Source organism: Myxocyprinus asiaticus, chromosome 2 (genome assembly GCF_019703515.2).
Source record: "Myxocyprinus asiaticus isolate MX2 ecotype Aquarium Trade chromosome 2, UBuf_Myxa_2, whole genome shotgun sequence".
Lineage (NCBI taxonomy): Eukaryota > Metazoa > Chordata > Actinopteri > Cypriniformes > Catostomidae > Myxocyprinus > Myxocyprinus asiaticus.
In genome coordinates, this window is record NC_059345.1 from 16993923 (window position 1) to 17012729 (window position 18807).

Consider the following 18807-nt stretch of genomic DNA (forward strand, 5'->3'; position numbering starts at 1 on the left):
TATTTTGAAGGCAAAGGTACTCACAACAAATATTGATTTAGATTTTTTTTTTATGTGTACTGGACTTTGTTTGACGTTAATTGATAAATGAAAGCTATATGTGACATTATTTTTGAAGAAATCTTCACTATGCAACTTTTTTCACAAATGCCTAAAACTTTTGCACAGTACTGTACATTTTCTTCCAGATTTTATAATGGTATTATTATATTAATTGGCTATATTAATAGTTGTTACCACATTATATAATATTGATATCACTGAATTGGCTATGCCCCCTAACATTTTGTATCACTTTAAAATATGTCCTCTTTAAGATACTGTGATTTAAAACAGGGTCTTGTATGGTCTCAGGGGTTTTAACTTAAATGTATGTCCATCACAGTGGACTAAAATGACCTGCTGTGTCTCAGTAGGACAAAGTTCCTAATTCTCCACTTGAAATGTGGGGCAATAATCATATTAGGTTTAGAAAATCCAGGCTAATGTAAGTGCATGGAGTTCCCCTGATGTGTTGCATGTATGCTTGTGAGAACTATTTTCCAATGTGACGTCGCGCATCATCTGACCAATCAGTGACGATCCGAGGTTGATATTAAGAGAAAGTTTAAAGTGAGTGAGGATTACAGGGTTTTTTCATTCTTAGCGACATTTTCAAACTGGAAGGGATTCAAACGTGACAAAAAATTGAACTCGTGGGATCGTTTAAATTTATTCAAGCGTGTTTCTGTGTAATAGCATATGATAAGGGCTTTTTACAGCAGGATATTGTACGGAAGTCAGAAATATTCTGGTAAGTTATGATCAAATATATGATTTCCTCTGTAATCCTTCCTCAATAATGCTTAGAAATACGGTATACCTTTATGATGGAAGGACATGTGAATATGTTTTCATCGACGATTGAAATTGTCATCCAAAAGAAATGGAGCACTGTCCAGCTATATTAAAAATATAATTGTTTTGCGCGATCGTTATTTATTTATTTATTTATTTATTTATTTATTTATTTATTTATTATTATTATTATTATTATTATTATATATGCTTAATTTGAAACAGCCCTCAAATACCAGGAATAATGAAGCACAAAACTAGAAATGATACAGATCCTTGAAGTAAAATAATAATAATAATAATAATAATAATAATAATAAAGGTCCCAGTAACATAACATGAAAGACATTAATCTGGGAATTCGCTGCATGTTTGAAATGCTCCTGATTTATTATATTTACAAAATACTTGATTATTATTTTTTGGTGAAATTATATCAGGAATTTGGACGAGAGGGTGTCATGTTTAGGCTAGTTATTTTTCCCTTTAATAGTTGACTTAACCCTCTCTTAATCTATTAATCTAAATTGCTATTTGATATAGCCAAATTATGTTATTATCTTCAATTATTTAGTTTTTTATTATTATTATTATTATTTATTTAGATATAAACCTGCATTTGGTGTGGCATTTTTAGTGTATTGCCATAATATGACATGAATCTTTTTCTTTTATCTTTGACTAAAATGCAAATTAACATGATTTTGTAAGTGAGAACATTTAGAAATTACAAAAATATGCTCCCTTTAGGAGTCATGTATTTAGACTTCGTTTACTAAACATTTAGAAAATAAAACAATTATAATAAAGGTAATAAAACAGTAGTAGCAATAATAATAATTGCTGTTGCTGTGACTCCTTATTGCACGTTAAACAAGGCGTTAGGCCTATTACACAATTCATCAACAAGCTGAGACAGAAACGAAAGAGTACAATTAATTGCATAAATATGTATATAGATATACATTTTATGCAAAATAATAATAATAAAAAACGTTATTTGAACATAGTGGAAGCCTAAGTAATATTTTGTGGTTATGTGAATTTCTTTAATCAGTTCGCTTCAACGGGTCGGATAGTCAACATCACAGCTGTTGACATCTCATACATGTCCTGTTATTACAGAATTCTTTCAATTATAAAGCTACACGGGGACGTTTGTGATTTTTCCTGGTGTTTATCTGTACAAGTCCCATTACCTTCCCTTGTAGGCCTACTTTATATTTCAGTTTTCTAATGGAGACACAGGGACACTTTGCCCAAAAGCGAAACAGCGACAAGATTGGGGATTTATTTTCACAATTTGGTATTAGCAGTTATTAATCCCAATTGGGCTAATTGCTTTGCGTGTAGAATTGCTATCTCCAGGGTTCATGTGATGTGGCGAGTTTGCATGGCCTGGAGGGTGATGTCCCTCTGTTAGCCCACATCCTAAATACACCTCATTAACACTTTGAGGATTTACAAGTTATCTAAAGAAGAACCCGTCCGCCGATATAGGCAAAATCAACCAAAAAGTAACCACGTAATCAACCATATGGGACAATAAAGCAAGATTAGAACGGATTTTAGTGTCTTTTGCTTAATGCTTTTTAATAAGTCATTAACACTCATTAAATAGTGCTTAACTATTTGAAAAACATTTTAATGACATTTAAAAAATATAGTTATTAAAGTTTATTACTTTTATTATTTATACGTATTTTAAAGTAGGGCATGAATGATAAAGTCTGGTCATTTCAGTGGTAAATTATTTTTGAGTCACTACATCAGAGAATACTATAAATAAATAAATACATAAATAAAAAAAATATCCTAGTTGGAGATGGGAAAGACATAAACATGGATAATATGAGCCAATTTGTTGAAACATTTGCTGGAGTAAGAGAGAAACACCCATCGGGACAGTGTTGTTCATTATACTTTTCCATTGATACTTCTTTCTTTACTCCTAGGCGATGTCGTTTTGTCTCCTTTTTGTGGCACAGCCAAGGACGCTGGTTCTGGGGCACTCATTCAACTAAATTTACCGATGAGCAAATTGACGAATCAGACAGACAGACAGACAGATAGACAGATAGATAGATAGATAGATAGATAGAGAGAGAGAGAGAGAGAGAGAGAGAGAGAGAGAGGGGTCCGTGGCGATTCCGCTACTAAATGTTTTTCAATTGCACCCGACTATAGGCCTACACGGATGTGTTTCATATGCTTAGAAAAGTTCAGGCTGTAAAATTATTGAACGTGAAATTAGGGTGAAAATGCTGCCACGTGGACGCAACCTCCACGCGCAGTCAGAGACGTGTTGCGCGAGCGTGAGTGTCAACAAAAGCACGTGGAGAGTGTTTGTTTTTGTTTTAGCCAGTTGCAACAGGGACCATTTGTTAGTGCACCTAATGCACAGAGCAAACAGGTTCTCCTTTTGAATCCACAGCTGTCAACAGGTTTCTTTGTTGTGTCAGTGTCATCATGGAGGGCCAGATCTCTCAGCACTTAAAAGCCCCACGCAGCAAACAATTAAACATGGTGCACGCAGATTTTTATTTTTTTTTTTACATCCGAGTACCCTGTTGTGGGGCAACTAGTCTGTGTAATTAAAGTTGTGATAACACTTTACATTACAGTGGCCATGTTACACATAGCCTATTCCATGTTGATATAATTAATTAGGCCTATAGTGGCTCTCAAACATATCAATGTGAAAAATCAGGCACACACACACACACACACACACACACATGTTGGTGCAGCTTTCATTACGAGGACTTTCCATAGACATAATGATTTTTATACTGTACAAACTATAGATTCTATCCCCTAACCCTAACCCTACCCCTAAACCTAACCCTCACAAAAAACGTTCTGGATTTTTACATTTTCCAAAAAACATTGTTTAGTATGTTTTTTTAAACGATTTGAATTATGGAGACACTAGAAATGTCCTCATAAACCACATTTATAGCATAATACCCTTGTAATTACCAGTTTGTAACCTAAAAAAAAAGTCCTCGTAAACCATTAAACCTGCACCCCCCCCCCCCCCCCCACACACACACACACACGTAGGGTTTTCATGTTTTATGAGGACTCTCCATAGACATAATGGTTTTTATACTGTACAAACTGTATAATCCCCTAACCCTATAACCCTCACAGAAAACTTTCTGCATTTTTACATTTTCAAAAAACATAATTTAGTATGCTGTTTTTATAAGCTGTTTTCCTCAAGGGGACCGACTGATTATCCCCACAACTTCAAAAATGTCAGGTTTTACTATCCTTGTGGGGACATTTGGTCCCCACAACATAGGGAATACCTGGACACACACACACACACACACACATGCACACAATCAGGTTAAGTGCATGTAGTTTATTTGTATTATCCAAATGAAAAGGGTAAAGTTGCATACAAAATGTATTCTTTTATCAATTGTAGCCTATAAGTAAAATCTGTAGGCTATATCTGGATACTGTAATCTAAAGTGTGACCTGATTAGCCTACTTGCCATAATTGTGTAGGTAAATACTTAAAAATATATAGGCTTGCTTAATTACAATGTGAAAACTGATAGAAGAAAAAAGATAGAAAGAGTAGATACAAAACACTAAAATTGCAATTATTCAGTTCATTTTCTGTAAGAAACGAGATCCAATAGAAACAGACTGAAGCAATCCAATAACAGCATTTTGCATTTGCACATGTGGACTGATTAGTAAGCTGAAGGCCTGTTTTCTGAGCAGGCTTTTTCTGTCATGACAGAAGGTCAGTGCTTCTCTTAATGGACCAGTGAAGAGTTGCAACCAGGAACAGACAGAATAACACGAGTACTATCACCAATCAGTATAGGTGTGTTCAACTCCGTCTCTCCACGACCCTCTCCCCCTCTCTCTCTCTCACATGCGCCTTCACTTTCTCACTCCCTCTCTCGCTCATTCACTCACTCACACACTCACAAGCGAGCACACACAGTCCCTGCGCAGTCCTGACATCTCCGCTCACTGTCAATCTGTGTGTCTCCTTGCCAGGGAATTCCCTTTCAGATAGAAGAACGCTGGAAAACTATATATTTGGAGAAGAACTATTGGAGATCCGTTGTTTTGCACGCCGTTTCACTACTTCGCTTTGAAGGGCTCAGGCGGTGGAGCAAAATGCCTCAAAAAGGTGAGTGTTTAATCTTAAAGCTAAAAGTTAGTTGTTAATGCACGACCTCGCATTATTTCACTGCTCCATAACAATCATGTTGATAGAACATCTTAAAGAGAAAAAAGAAACATCTTTCTTATAATTATATATATTCCTGTTGCCATACAGTCATAAAAATAGCTAAATAAGTGACTGTCCTGTAAATAGTTTTCAACAAACACTAAAGGTGCGCTTTCAGATTATGCGTCGTTTAGATTGGCTTTATTTGTCTGAAAAACAAAAAAGCAAAAAACAAATCTGGTGTTTGTGGATAGTATCATGCTTATCTACAACAGGAAAGAGTTGGGAATCACATTAGGCCCGAACAGTGTTTTTTAAGGAGCACGGGAATCCACTGACCCGTTGAGTAAAGGTGTCAGTTTGATTCATCAGCCAGCCGAGTGCCTTCTTAAAGATTTGCCTGAATTTTACAAAGGCCTGCGTGTTTGTTATTCTTTGCACGTTAAAAATATTCAGATTTTTATTTATTTATTTTTTTTTTTTTTTGAGAAAGAGCGATTAAAAAAAAAAAAAAGAAAAAAAGAAAAATTAAAATCAGATGATACATTTCAATTTTAAGAGACTAATACACGTAGCGCTCTGTTCACTTTGCCGACATAACTAGCCAACGTGTGCATATAATAACATATGGCGAACATCACAATACTGTAAATCATATTATAATTTAAATGTACTATGATTATATTGTAATCCTTTAAAAATCATTAAAGTTGTTATTTTAGCATCCAATGCAGGCCTACTATTTCCAAAGCTGTTTTACTGAACAAAATAACCACACACGCGTTTGTCATGTTGTGTACGCTCAATTCACCATAAACATTCGCTAAATAAATCTAGCTCCAAAAGACAAAAGCTTTTCCCATCGATAGCTGCATAAGATGATTAGGGCATGTTAATGTCAGATCCTTGAAAACTTCCCACTGCGCCTTTGTACAGATACAGATGCATGCCTGCATGTGAATGATGTTTATGGAGAACACTGTTTCCTGAATAAGCATGTTTAATTAAAGCAATTGTAGTTAAGGATTACACAAACGAAAGAAATGCAGATTAGATCCTAGTAAACCTTATAAGCAACAGCCTATACACTATGTTAGATAAATCATTAACGGGAACACGCAGAGTCTCAAAGTACTCTCAGAAAGCTTATTAAAGGACACAAACAAATTAACATTTTACTGAGAAAGCGATTAAGAGGATTAACATTAATATTACACCATTAGTGTATGGGTTACTTTCTTAACCAGGGTTGCAGTCTTGAACATCTCGCGTGACTTTTTTTTTTTTTTTTTTTTACAGGCGTGCCACTTAAAAATATGTACGTTCCAATATAGTGGCAACATTTATTAACGAATTAAATCACATTTTTAATATTAATTTGATAGTTAACAGCTGGTAATATTGTGTCCCACTACAAAAAAATAAATAAATAAAAATAAAATAAAAATACACGATTATGATAAAGTGTCAAATAAATATTTAAACGTGTTTTATGTGGTGCTTTTAAAGTTGAGAACACTTTCAAATGAAAGTGTAAAAGTTTAAAACACTTTTAGAATTAATTACATTTAAATGTAAAGTTTAGAACGCTTTTAGTCGGGACTAGTTCTTCAGTCTTGGGAAGAAAACGAATAGAAACAGACGCACCAGTTTTGTTATTTCAGCGTCGGGAGAGAAAATAAAACGAAAGACTTTCCTTCCCTGGGCCCCTTTTTAGCAATGTCACTGAATAGATCCTTTATTGCAATTGTTTTTTCCCAATTGAGCACCCTGCTGGGCTGTTGCATCCTTTTACAACCCCTAACAACCCACACCCGTTACACAATCACCTCCAGATATTTATAACGCGAAATTACTTTTCTATTTCCCCAAACCACGCTAACAGAAAAACACATTGGGGTTCGGGCACCGGGGTCATGGCCGTCAGGAAAGAGACAGTGGTTGTGGGTGTGTGTGTGTATGGTCGTGTGGGGGGCAGGGTGCCCTCGGCTCTTTGTATTCGGGAAAGTATTGGTACGTTTAGTGGGAGGTTGTGTTGCTAGTTGCGGAGGCCGAATTGTGCTCGCTGGGTTTGGGTATAGAAGGTAAAAAGAGGCGCATTGTTGAGCTCCAGCAGGCTTTGTTAGGATTCTTTCACCCCCTCCCGTTCTCACTTTTCAGAGCACTGATGCGAAGTAGACAGCGTGTGTCACACTTTTGACGAGAAGATCTAAAGAGGAAGGCGACCGGTTGAAAATATTTTTACAGACCACCAAGAAATTGAGGCGTGCACTCTCTTCTGTCCGAGACTACATTATGTTGACTTGCTCATCAAGTTGAGTCGTAGGCCTATTGATGTGCAACCAACACAACTCTTAACAAATGACAAGTGCAAAAGTTTTTATGACTTTTTCAATTTATTCAGCCTGTTAGATTTTAACATTCACATTTTCAATGAACCTACATTAGCTTTTACATTTAGCGCAGGACTGAGTAAATGCTCAAGCAAAGAAGAAAGTACTAATACTACTCTTTTGCTCTATCCTAGGAATGATCTAAATAGTCAGACGCAAATGAAGGGCTAAATTGTTTTAAGCGGACATTCAACTCGGTTACCAGGCAAGTTGAACGCTGAAATCCCCATAGAAAGGATTGTTTCCAAGTACATTATTTGACCCCGTTATCCGTTAGACAAATCAGCAGCATGACTTGGAGATGCAGCAACGCATCCACCGTAAACGCAACGCAGAAATTGTTGCAAACCAGCATTCTGGTAATAAATGTATTTCAAAACTAACCGTAATTCTTTTCTTTTTTATAAATAGAATACCATAGCCAACCCACGTGGGAATCTGGAGTGGCCTCAATGATGCAAAACAGTAAGTGCATTTCTCATCAAGCTTCTCATGTATAACTGTGAGACATATACTAACTTATTATCTGCATTTTATGATTATCTTCTTGACATCTTTTACTTTTTCTTTGGGGCTCAACTTATTGTCCAACAAAGCTTTTAAATGCACTGTATTTAAATTTTGTTTTTTAAAGAAACTAAATTAGACACACAGCTTGTGAAAGTCTGAATTATGGAGTGCAGAAATGAACTAGTACATTTTTGCACAGAAAATAGCAACACTTTTAGATTATTTTATGCTGCTATTTAAAAGTCTCCCATGCGAGCATATGACATTTTACATCCGATGTCACGCACAAGTAAATTAAAGGCTGATGGGGGAGGAGATATTTATTTCTGCTTCAGTTGCTAACAAATAATTGCAGCTCGGTTTAGATTAATGCTGAAATAGTTGCCAACTTCCATAGAGGACAGTGCCGAAACAACTAATGAACGAAGAATGACATATTACATTTGATTTCAAGATTTTCCGTGCTTGCTTGAAGCCGCTTTAGGCAAAAAAATAAAAATAAATAAATAGATAAATAAATAAATTATGTTAGTCTTTAAACGGCATAAATAACATCAGATAGTTTATGCAATTGTTTCTTGTTGTAGCATAAGAGCTCTGACACATGATAAATGCCGTTTCTGATTTATTATGAAATTACATACAGTATATATATATATATATATATATATATATATATATATATATATATATATATATATATATATACTGCATGTAATATTAACAAATTGTTTTGTTTGACTGAGGGAAGTAATCAAATAATCTTGACGTGCTACCAATTTATTTTCAAGTGCGCATCTGAAGAATATACATTTATCTTCAAATTTATGCAACTGAACAAACTAAGCAATTTCATTTCAAATCTCCAATTTAACCTGGCTTTAGTCGGGACTGATATTGGCCATGCAGTCTGGGGAGCTGCGAAATTTACAACATATGTTTTCCCAGTAGTAGGGGAGCAATAAAGTACAAGTCTTACTATGAACAGATCCACAGATCTACACCGTGGGGAATTATATGATTATTAAGACTTAACCTTTGAACTGCAAAATGATAGGCCAGGTCATGTTTCTAAGTGATGGTGACATCGTTTATATATTCATTTGATAAACGAGCACGCCTTTTCCATTCAAATATCTCTAAAATCCAACTAATCCAGGAATTATTGAAGACAGAGAGGATGACTGTGGACTACTCCACTGGATTTGGAGGGATTACCACAGGTTTGCTGGGCATATTAGGCAAGATATCAATGCTTAAATTATCAGGTTAATTAAAATTAGTCCAGGAAGCTGGCATTTCAAATGTAGGCTCTATTTAATGTATTTAGTAGGCCTTGAAAAATAACTGGTTTCAATTGATTCAAATATATTATTAAATCTGTCTGAATTAACCTGATCACTACATTAGATGTTAAAGTAATTGAAGTAATTTTTAAGGTTCAGATGAGGTAGAACTTTCTTTTTAACAACAGCATATTTCACTTTTAAGATTACTAAATTTAGGGCCTTTTCAGAACTTCATATTTCCCATTAACGCTGCACAATGGGACTCTAGCAGATGTGGGGGGTTTGTTACCAAACACATACAGATGGAATAATAATAAAAAACTGGTTTTTCAGTTTTAATATGTTTTTAAACATGCATGCCCCTGTCCTCGTGCCCACACATTGCCCCGGTAGCTACAAATAAATTGAAGCCTACCTTCAAGGCAACACAACCAGAGTGCAATGTTGTCTGATATCCAAATGCAGACAGAAAGGGTCGTTTTATCATGCTACTATTTGTCGTGACGATGCATTTTTCAAAAGCAGAGCAGTGTCATATAAAGTGACAGTCCTGCCACAAGTACTTCAGCATATCTTGCCATGCATGATCCGAAGCGACCTCCGCCTATTTCCAGAAATTAAGCTCAAACTTGACGTGCAGCTCGCTTTATTCTAAAGACAAATGTCAGAGAGTCTCATCATATTTTTCCCCCTCTTCTTCTTCTATATTTGGAGCTTATTTATTGCTTAAGAGCTCAGGCTCCTGAAGTCAGAAGGGAGAGGAGCAGAGAGCTAGAGCACACACACACTCCGAGGAGGCTTTTCTTAGAGATTCGATTCAGGTTTTTTGGTGGCTCTGAATTTACTTTTCATTGGACTTTCCCATCACTTCAAAATACACATAATCTGGTATGCACTTTTCTTTATCATCTGATGCTTATGGGTTGCACTTTATATTACAGTGTCATACTTTATTAAACTATACAAATGAAATTGTTTAGTTGAGACTTTTGGAATTACAGATTGTTATTGCAATTAACTATACTTGTAATATGTGTGATTTGGACACTTTTTAAAACATCATTGGCTTATGCTTTGTGATAATCTCTTTAAGACTTTCTAGATTTGTTGTTCCTCGGTGGCACTGTGTTTTGAGTTGTGTTTTTAACACTAGTGCATTATAAGCTGTGTTTATTTGGGATTTGTTAGTCTATTAAATTAGAGTTTCCAAATGCTGGCACACGGTCTTGCGGAAAGCCGTTCTCTTGAGAACATATGAACAATCTGATTATGAAAATTTCAGTTCACTTGAATGGAGATGTTCAGACTCAGAGGTCATTTCATCAGTCGATTGTGTGTGTGTATTGATTTGAGCCCAGTGAATGACATTCAGATGCTGATTTATAGGGTACACAGGCATGTGTGACAGTATTCAAACTGTTAATTTAACAAAATGTAAAGCTGACATGCCTTTTAAAAAAATACTTGGATAAACAGTATATGTTTGTTTTTTGTTTTTTAAATTAATTTGATGCTCACACTTTATTACAGTGTTCATGTTACTGTGTATTTACAAAATTGAAAATAAATAAATTACTTAATGTGTAATTATTATTGGAGCACTTTGTATAATTTTGGAGCACATTTATTGTCATTACTATAGAAAGTAATTATATTAACATGCTTTATACATAACATGGACACCGTAATGTAAAGTGTTATCCTCTTTTTCTCTCTAATTTGACTCGGTCTGTCAATAACACTGATCAAAGAAAAGCTCTAAGAAGTGGAGCTTTGTTCTTGACAATGGGACACCTATTGTGGAGTGTTTTCAAGGCGAAAGACGAGCCAATTTGTTATGTCTCCATGTGCCACAGGTCACAGTGGCGTCAACCAGCTCGGTGGGGTCTTTGTAAATGGCAGACCGCTACCGGACTCAACCAGACAGAAGATCGTCGAACTCGCTCACAGTGGAGCACGACCCTGCGATATCTCCAGGATTTTGCAGGTGCCCATCCATCCCATTTATACATTCACAAGCTTTATGGATTTTAGTTAATTATAGTCAATTACAATTAGTCTCAAGTCATACTCAGTAATTCTAATTAGCTATCATTGTCACATACAGCGCCCATGTTACACCTATTAGATGTAAATTTAATCAATTATGATTATAATAATACTAGAAAAGCGAATTTACCAGCAGCTCCAAAAAATATTTTCAAATTAAGAACTTGTTAGTTTGTATTACTCAGTAATTAATTATGTAATTATACTGTAATAAGCACATCTGTGAATTACTTCTCACTTATGACACGTTGGAAGATAAGTATCAAACATTTGAAACTAAATGAAATTATCCTAGCAATTTTAAGGCATATTTTCTGTGTTCATAGACCCATGATGATGCAAAAGTCCAACTGAACAATAAGAACGTAAGCGTATATAGTAACACGTTTATTATATTATTTCACTTTAGTTTTAAATAATGTATGTGAATTGTGTATATTGTTGTTCATTCAGGTGTCGAATGGCTGTGTGAGTAAGATTCTGGGGAGATATTATGAGACCGGCTCTATTCGACCACGAGCAATTGGAGGCAGCAAACCGAGGGTAGCGACACCCGAAGTGGTCGGGAAAATAGCACAGTACAAGAGGGAGTGCCCTTCTATCTTTGCCTGGGAGATTCGTGACAGGCTACTGTCAGACGGGGTGTGCACCAACGATAACATACCGAGTGTAAGTGCAAATAATAGTTGTTACATAATGTGATTTATCACCTGGTTTCATGCAAATGTCATTGTGCACTTATGACAGGAAATAAAAGACACTGTCACCACATTTCTTACATCATCTTAAATTGTGGATTAACAAACTGCAAATTGCTTTGGTTAGATGTATATACTGAAGAGGAACACTCAACACTGACGTTTTTACATTTGTGATTATCAACAGATAGAAGACAAATTAATTGCAGATTATTAAATATTGTAAGAATGTACAGCTTTAGAATTGCAGCAGACTTTAGAGGGAGTTGTAAATTGTGGAACCGGCTAACACAATAGAATAAAATGTAATTTTAAGAGCTGGCTATGCAAACAGCACTGACTGATGATATTCTTTTTGCTATTCAGGTGTCGTCGATAAATCGAGTCCTGCGCAACCTGGCTAGTGAAAAGCAACAGATGGGTGCAGATGGCATGTATGACAAGCTGAGAATGCTCAACGGGCAGACAGGCACGTGGGGGACACGCCCAGGATGGTACCCTGGTACGTCCATGCCAGGACAACCAAATCAAGGTGAGATGGTCTACTAGTGATATTAAGTAATAAAAGCATCACCATCATTATCATCAGCAACAATATAATAACAGCATAAAACAAAAAAAATAACAGGCTCAACAAAGCATCAGCAATAATAATGATAATAATACTAATAATAGATATAAGTACTATTCTTATTATTTGTGGTTTTATTTTTATTGTTAATTTAGTATATTATATATTTGTTAATTTAGTGTAAATATTATAATATATTATTATATTATTACTTTATTTGTTTTGAAAATTGTTTTTTTTTTTTTTTTTTTTTTTGGAATGTTTGTACATCTACTTGCAGATGTACTGCAGTCATTAGTTCTTCACCTATTTGTAGATACATTATGTTAAGCAATGGAATTTATAACTCATTGAGTGCCATTGACAAGCCTGGATTAGGAAAAGCCACTCAATAAAAAAAATTTTAAAAATAAAAAGTTAGAACTAATTAATCAGTAATTAATTTTTCACTTCAATATGGCTTCTGTCTTGGCTTGGGATTTGCGTGACTAGAAACAGAGTATTTCCACGGAGGAGTCCATGTGGTCCCACCTGCCCCCTCTCCCTTCCACTGTCCTCGACATCATTTGCACCCCATGGGGAGTGAGAGAAAAGCACTTTGCATCCCGGGACAAAAGATGTTTCTGTCACATGCAAGAATTTGTGACAGGCACAGCTCTGTCCCTCTGTAATTGCTCATTAGAGATTGTTTTGTTTTGTCTTGTTTTATCTTTAGAGAGAAACAGAATGAACAGGCTTTTGGTTAGAAAAGACAATGAATTTAAATGAACAGTTTGTTTCTAATCAGGTTGAGTAATCCTTCAACAAATCCTGCATATAGCTAAGAATATTAAAAGCCAAAAAATCCAAGTTAATTTCTGATGTGTTTTGTTCGAACTTGTAATAACATGTTTGTTAAGGAAATGGCTTACCCAAAAATGAAAATTCTGAACTGTAAGACATTATTTTTTCTTCTTCTGTGGAACTCAAGGGGCAAATTGTTTCAAAAACTTATTTCTGTACAATGACAATTCCTAGTGACCATTAGTTAAAAATATGGACATATGTACTACTTGGAATACTAGTTCTTTTATGGTGTTTTTTTTTTTTTGTCCATTTTAAAGCTTGACACCATGGCCACTTTGAACTGTCATTGTATGAAAAAAGCTGTCTAAAGAGTCTTTAAAAAATATAAAATAAAAGTACATGGGTTTGGTTAAAATTTGAGGTTGAGTAAATAAATGACATAATTATAATTTTTTAGGATAATCAGCCAGTTAATGCAGAGAGAGCACCAGGAATTGACTTGTTCTGATTGGAGAGTCTTCTCTTGAGCCTTCCTAAAGCAAGCAAAGTCCTTTCAATGGTCAGCTACTGTTGAACGTATACATCCTAACTGGCGTTTAACAGGCCCAGCCTGGGGTTCTTTGATTAATGACAGTGGTGTGTAGAGGTTAACATACTGAACTGAAAGGTCTGTTGACTAGATCCTTGTGTTATACAATGCTGAGCACTGCATGCCTCTTTTTGTTATTCCTTTCCAATTGTGCCTGCAGGAGAATTTGAGCCTTACGAGAAAAAAAAGAAGAAAAAAAAAAAAAAAGCCTGGCAGCCCATCTCTGTCTGAGCAGTTTAATGGTTCCCCTTATTCTTGTGGTATTGTGTTATAGAGAAAAGCAGCTCTCTATTCAAGTGTTGGTGGTCACCTCAACAGGTCCCCGGACACCCATACAATGAACAGCACTAAAGACTTCCAACACATTATACTGTATGTGCTGGAGAATCTTTTGGTATGAAAACATTTAAAGAATATGTAAAAGAATAGGCAATCAGTTGAAGTCTTACGACAAGACTTCAAAATTAAACAATGAATCTCGTAAACTCATTCGCAACGAGTCCAAAATTCAGTAATACGAAAACCGGTTGTTGTTTATTTGAAGGCTGTCACTTTTAAAATTCTTCAGATGCTGAAAAACACATTTCTTCAAATTCAAATTTTTAGACAAATAGTTGGAATTGGACTTGGTGTGAAAAGTTTTGGTGCGAAAATGCAAAAATAAAAATGTTGTCATTTAGTTGCATAAAATATGCAGTGAAAATGCCTTTATACAAAGTAATGCAAGATGTCAGTTGCATGAACTCACCATTCTTTGCCTTTAATTTTAAACAGATGGTTGCCAGCAACAAGACAATGGAGGCGAGAACACAAACTCCATTAGCTCAAATGGTGAGGACTCAGATGAGACTCAAATGCGTCTGCAGTTGAAAAGAAAATTGCAAAGAAACAGAACGTCATTCACTCAAGAGCAGATTGAAGCACTGGAAAAAGGTGAGCACCAAGTGTAAGCATCAACAACTAATGTTGCACTTACCTAGATGAGGTTCAAAGAATAATTAATGCTGTCACTTTTGGTTTTAGAGTTTGAAAGAACCCACTATCCCGATGTTTTTGCAAGAGAAAGACTTGCAGCAAAAATCGACCTCCCAGAAGCAAGAATACAGGTGAGAGGAACAGACAAATAAATCTGCTGGCTATAGCCAAAATCTAAACTGTTTTAGGTTCATTAATATTGCTTATATATACCTCCTCTGTGCTCATAGGTATGGTTTTCAAACAGAAGAGCAAAATGGAGGAGGGAAGAGAAGCTGAGGAATCAGCGACGACAAGCTAGCAACTCCTCCAGTCACATTCCCATCAGCAGCAGTTTCAACACAAGTGTTTATCAGACCATCCCACAGCCGGCCACTCCCGGTAAATTCCACACCACAACCTAAGCACTTGTTGATCATATCTAAGGCACACAATGTGGTCTTTTTAAACTAAGTTTAAATTTCTTTGAAAAACATGCACAACAATATTTTAAAAAGAATCAGTGCATCTGAACTTGTTACACTGAGTCCGAAAAAAAAAAAAATACTGCAATCGGTGCTTGGTAGACAACTTCTCAAATGTAATCCAGCACTGATTGCAAATTACATGATTTAGATTTTAATCAGTAACATAATCTTTTAGATTATACTTTTTAGGTAATTGTTTATTTGAATTACTTTTGGATTACTCATTTCATATTTTAATTAAAATCTAGTCATTAATTAAAATGTATTAAAGGAACAATTCCACCCAAAATTATAATTCTCTCATCATTTACTCACTCTGATGTGGTCTCAAACTCGTATGACTCTTTTCTTCTGTGGAATACATATGAAGATATTTTTATGGAGATATGATGTGAATATATTTCCATACAATGCAAGTCAATGGGGAAAAACACTTCCAGCCTCCAAAAAGGACATAAAGGCAGCATAAAGGTAATACATACAACTCAAGTGGTTTAATTCATGTCTTTTGAAGTGATACAATCAGTTTTGGGTGAGAATCAGACCAAAATGCAAAACTCCTTTTTCAAAAAGGAGCTCAATTATAGGAGCTTGATTTGAAGCTCAGTTATACTTCCTCGCGCTTGACACAGATGTCAAGATTTATAGTGAAAAAGGTCTTATTCTCACCCAAAACTGATCGTATCACTTCAGAAGACATGGATTAAACAACTTGAGTTGAACTTGAACTTTATGCTGCCTCCATGTCCTTTTGGAGCTCAAAAGTGATGATCCCCATTGACTTTCATTGTATGGATATAAACACATCATATCGCCATCAAAATATCTTTGTGTACTGCAAAAAAAAAAAAAGAAAGTTATACGAGTGTGAGATGGCATAATGAGTAAATGATGAGAACATTTTTATTTTTTGGATGAATTACTCCTTTAATACATTCCTTGCATTAATAATTAGGAAAACATATATAATATAATATAATATAATATAATATAATATAATATAATATACATATATAAACATATATACAGAACCTACAAGTGCTTTTTTTAAAACTGGACTATATCCTTTTTTCAATAAATATCATTTTTATAAGGCAAAAATTGCATTCCTCAGTTATTTTCCCCCCTTCTCTCTTTGAAAGTCAAGTTGTTTCTGTACGTGGTTATTTAAGAAACAGGATTGCACTGTCTTCAGTGTATGTTGTGCTACCTGGCTACACATATCACACATATTTTATGCTCTAAGACTGCTCTTTTAAAATTTAGGAGCATAATCATTAAATTACAAACTAATTACCACTGGATAATTGCTAATGTAATCCATACAAAGTAACTGTAATCTGATTATGCACATTATAAAATGTAATATAATCAAATTACAAATACTTTATTTTTGTAATATGATTATGTAATCCAGATTACATATAATTTGTTACTTTCCAGCACTGGCTACAACAAGCCAAATTCTTTTTATTTGGAGGCTAGGTTGTTTTTTTAATAGATCAAATGCCAAACAATTAATTCAAAGATTCCAAATGTTTGAAAATTGACATCAGTCCTAGCATGAATCGCTTCGGTGAAAAAAAATGCACAAATATTTTATTGTTGCATGTCATTAAGTAACATTAAATTTGGTGTGAACAAGCTTTGATCTTTAAATCAGTTACCTCCCCTGTGGAAATTAAAATTCAACCATGATAGCTTATTTTTTTTTCCCAGTAATAAAAAAAAGTAGATTGTTTTGCTGATTTAGTTTAATAACCAAGTACACAAGAAATACAGATTTCTTGCTGAAATAAACCACATGTTCTTTTTTCTCTTTATCAGTGTCCTTCACGACAGGGTCAATGCTAGGCAGATCGGACACAGCCCTGACCAACACATACGCTGGTCTGCCTCCCATGCCCAGCTTCACAATGACCAACAACCTGCCTATGCAAGTGAGTTGCGCCATGAACACCTGTTTCCACTCTCCCCTTGAAAACTCTGAAAATTTACTGTGTGTGATGCTGCCTTAAAAGTCTCCCATTCCATCACCAAGCTTAAACTATATTTACATGTTGACAACAATACTGACAACTCCTCTATGTCCAAACTAATCTGTGCATGTAGATATAACCAAAACTATTTCTTTATACACATATATTCTTTTTTATAGCCAAGCCAGACTTCTTCCTATTCCTGCATGCTGCCCACCAGTCCGTCAGTGAATGGGCGAAGCTACGACACATACACACCCCCTCATATGCAGGCACACATGAACAGCCAATCAATGGCAACTTCTGGTACCACCTCAACAGGTAGGCAGAATAGTTAATTGTGTACCAGCTTGGTGATGTTCACTGACCAGTTCTCTGACCAGTTAACAAAACTCACCCTTGTTCAATTAGTACATATGTTGGAAGACATTTGTTGCTTTCACATTAGTATTTTTGTTCATATATTTATACAAACTGTATATACAGTATGGACAAAATATTATGTGATCATTCAATATAATTTTAAACGCATGACTCTCTTGTATCTATGATTGTGTTTTGACTTCTCTCATCCCCCATTTTGTTCCACGAAAAAGCTTAAATGCATTTTTTTTAAAATTTTTATTATCAAATAACTTTTACTTCACATCTTGTAAAAAGAGCCCTAGAAAAATAATACCTAGTAGTTCTTTTCAAGTCTATAGACATTCTTACATAGGACCATTTTTTTTTTACCCATATCCTTTATTATGTCTCTTTTTATAGGACTCATCTCCCCTGGAGTATCTGTCCCTGTCCAAGTTCCCGGAACTGAGCCAGACATGTCTCAGTACTGGTCAAGATTACAGTAAAGAAAAGAGTTACTTGGCTCTATGACTTTCACACTAAGAGACTCTAACAGAGAAACTGGACCTCTTCGGCAGTATTCCACACACATGCATATACACACACACACACAAACAAATACGAGGCAAGGATGAGGAGACCTGGGGTCTCTCTTCACGCTGAATCGTTCTTAAAATTTGTGACACTAGCTTTACGAGGAAAAATGGATGCTTAACAAAAGAGTGACATAACGGATTCTTGCAAAGTGGCCGGATTTAGAAAAAATGAAGAAACGGAATGAAAAAAAAAAAAAAAATCAAACCTCTGCTACATCCACATTTTTCAATTTCCATTTTTTGTTGTATTGGTACTTTGCCATTTATATGTAAAGACAATTGAGAACAATTAAACAGCCAAAAATATATGGTGATCTTGCACCCATTTGAAATGGAAGAACACAAGTCAATTTATTATGACTGTTTTCTACTGACTACATAAAGGCCCATATCACACCAGTTCACCAGTGAATCAGAAACATACCAAGAGGAGAACACACATTTGTTTGCCCACTTGTTATTTCACTTTTGGGAAGTTACTGGCTATAAGGATGAGGCTCAAATCAACCTACCCAC

General features: G+C 35.2%; 1 protein-coding gene across 4 annotated transcripts; it reads left to right on the top strand.

Annotated features, from left to right (window-relative positions):
• Positions 1-659: 659 nt before the first annotated feature.
• LOC127413354 (paired box protein Pax-6-like) lies at positions 660-18496 on the top strand. Of its 4 annotated transcripts, none has more exons than XM_051650447.1 (13): positions 660-793; positions 4867-5002; positions 7849-7902; positions 11093-11223; positions 11612-11650; positions 11739-11954; positions 12350-12515; positions 14704-14862; positions 14953-15035; positions 15135-15285; positions 17199-17311; positions 17530-17671; positions 18116-18496. In XM_051650447.1, exons 2-13 carry the CDS (start codon positions 4990-4992, stop codon positions 18199-18201), a joined length of 1353 nt encoding a protein of 450 aa, XP_051506407.1. In that variant the 5' UTR covers positions 660-793; positions 4867-4989; the 3' UTR covers positions 18202-18496. The 4 variants fall into 4 exon arrangements, with proteins under 4 accessions (XP_051506407.1, XP_051506416.1, XP_051506436.1 ...); XM_051650456.1 differs by lacking the exon at positions 660-793 and adding an exon at positions 4590-4687; XM_051650476.1 differs by lacking the exon at positions 660-793 and adding an exon at positions 7572-7642 and having other exon boundaries at positions 4799-5002.
• The last annotated feature ends 311 nt before the right edge of the window (positions 18497-18807 follow it).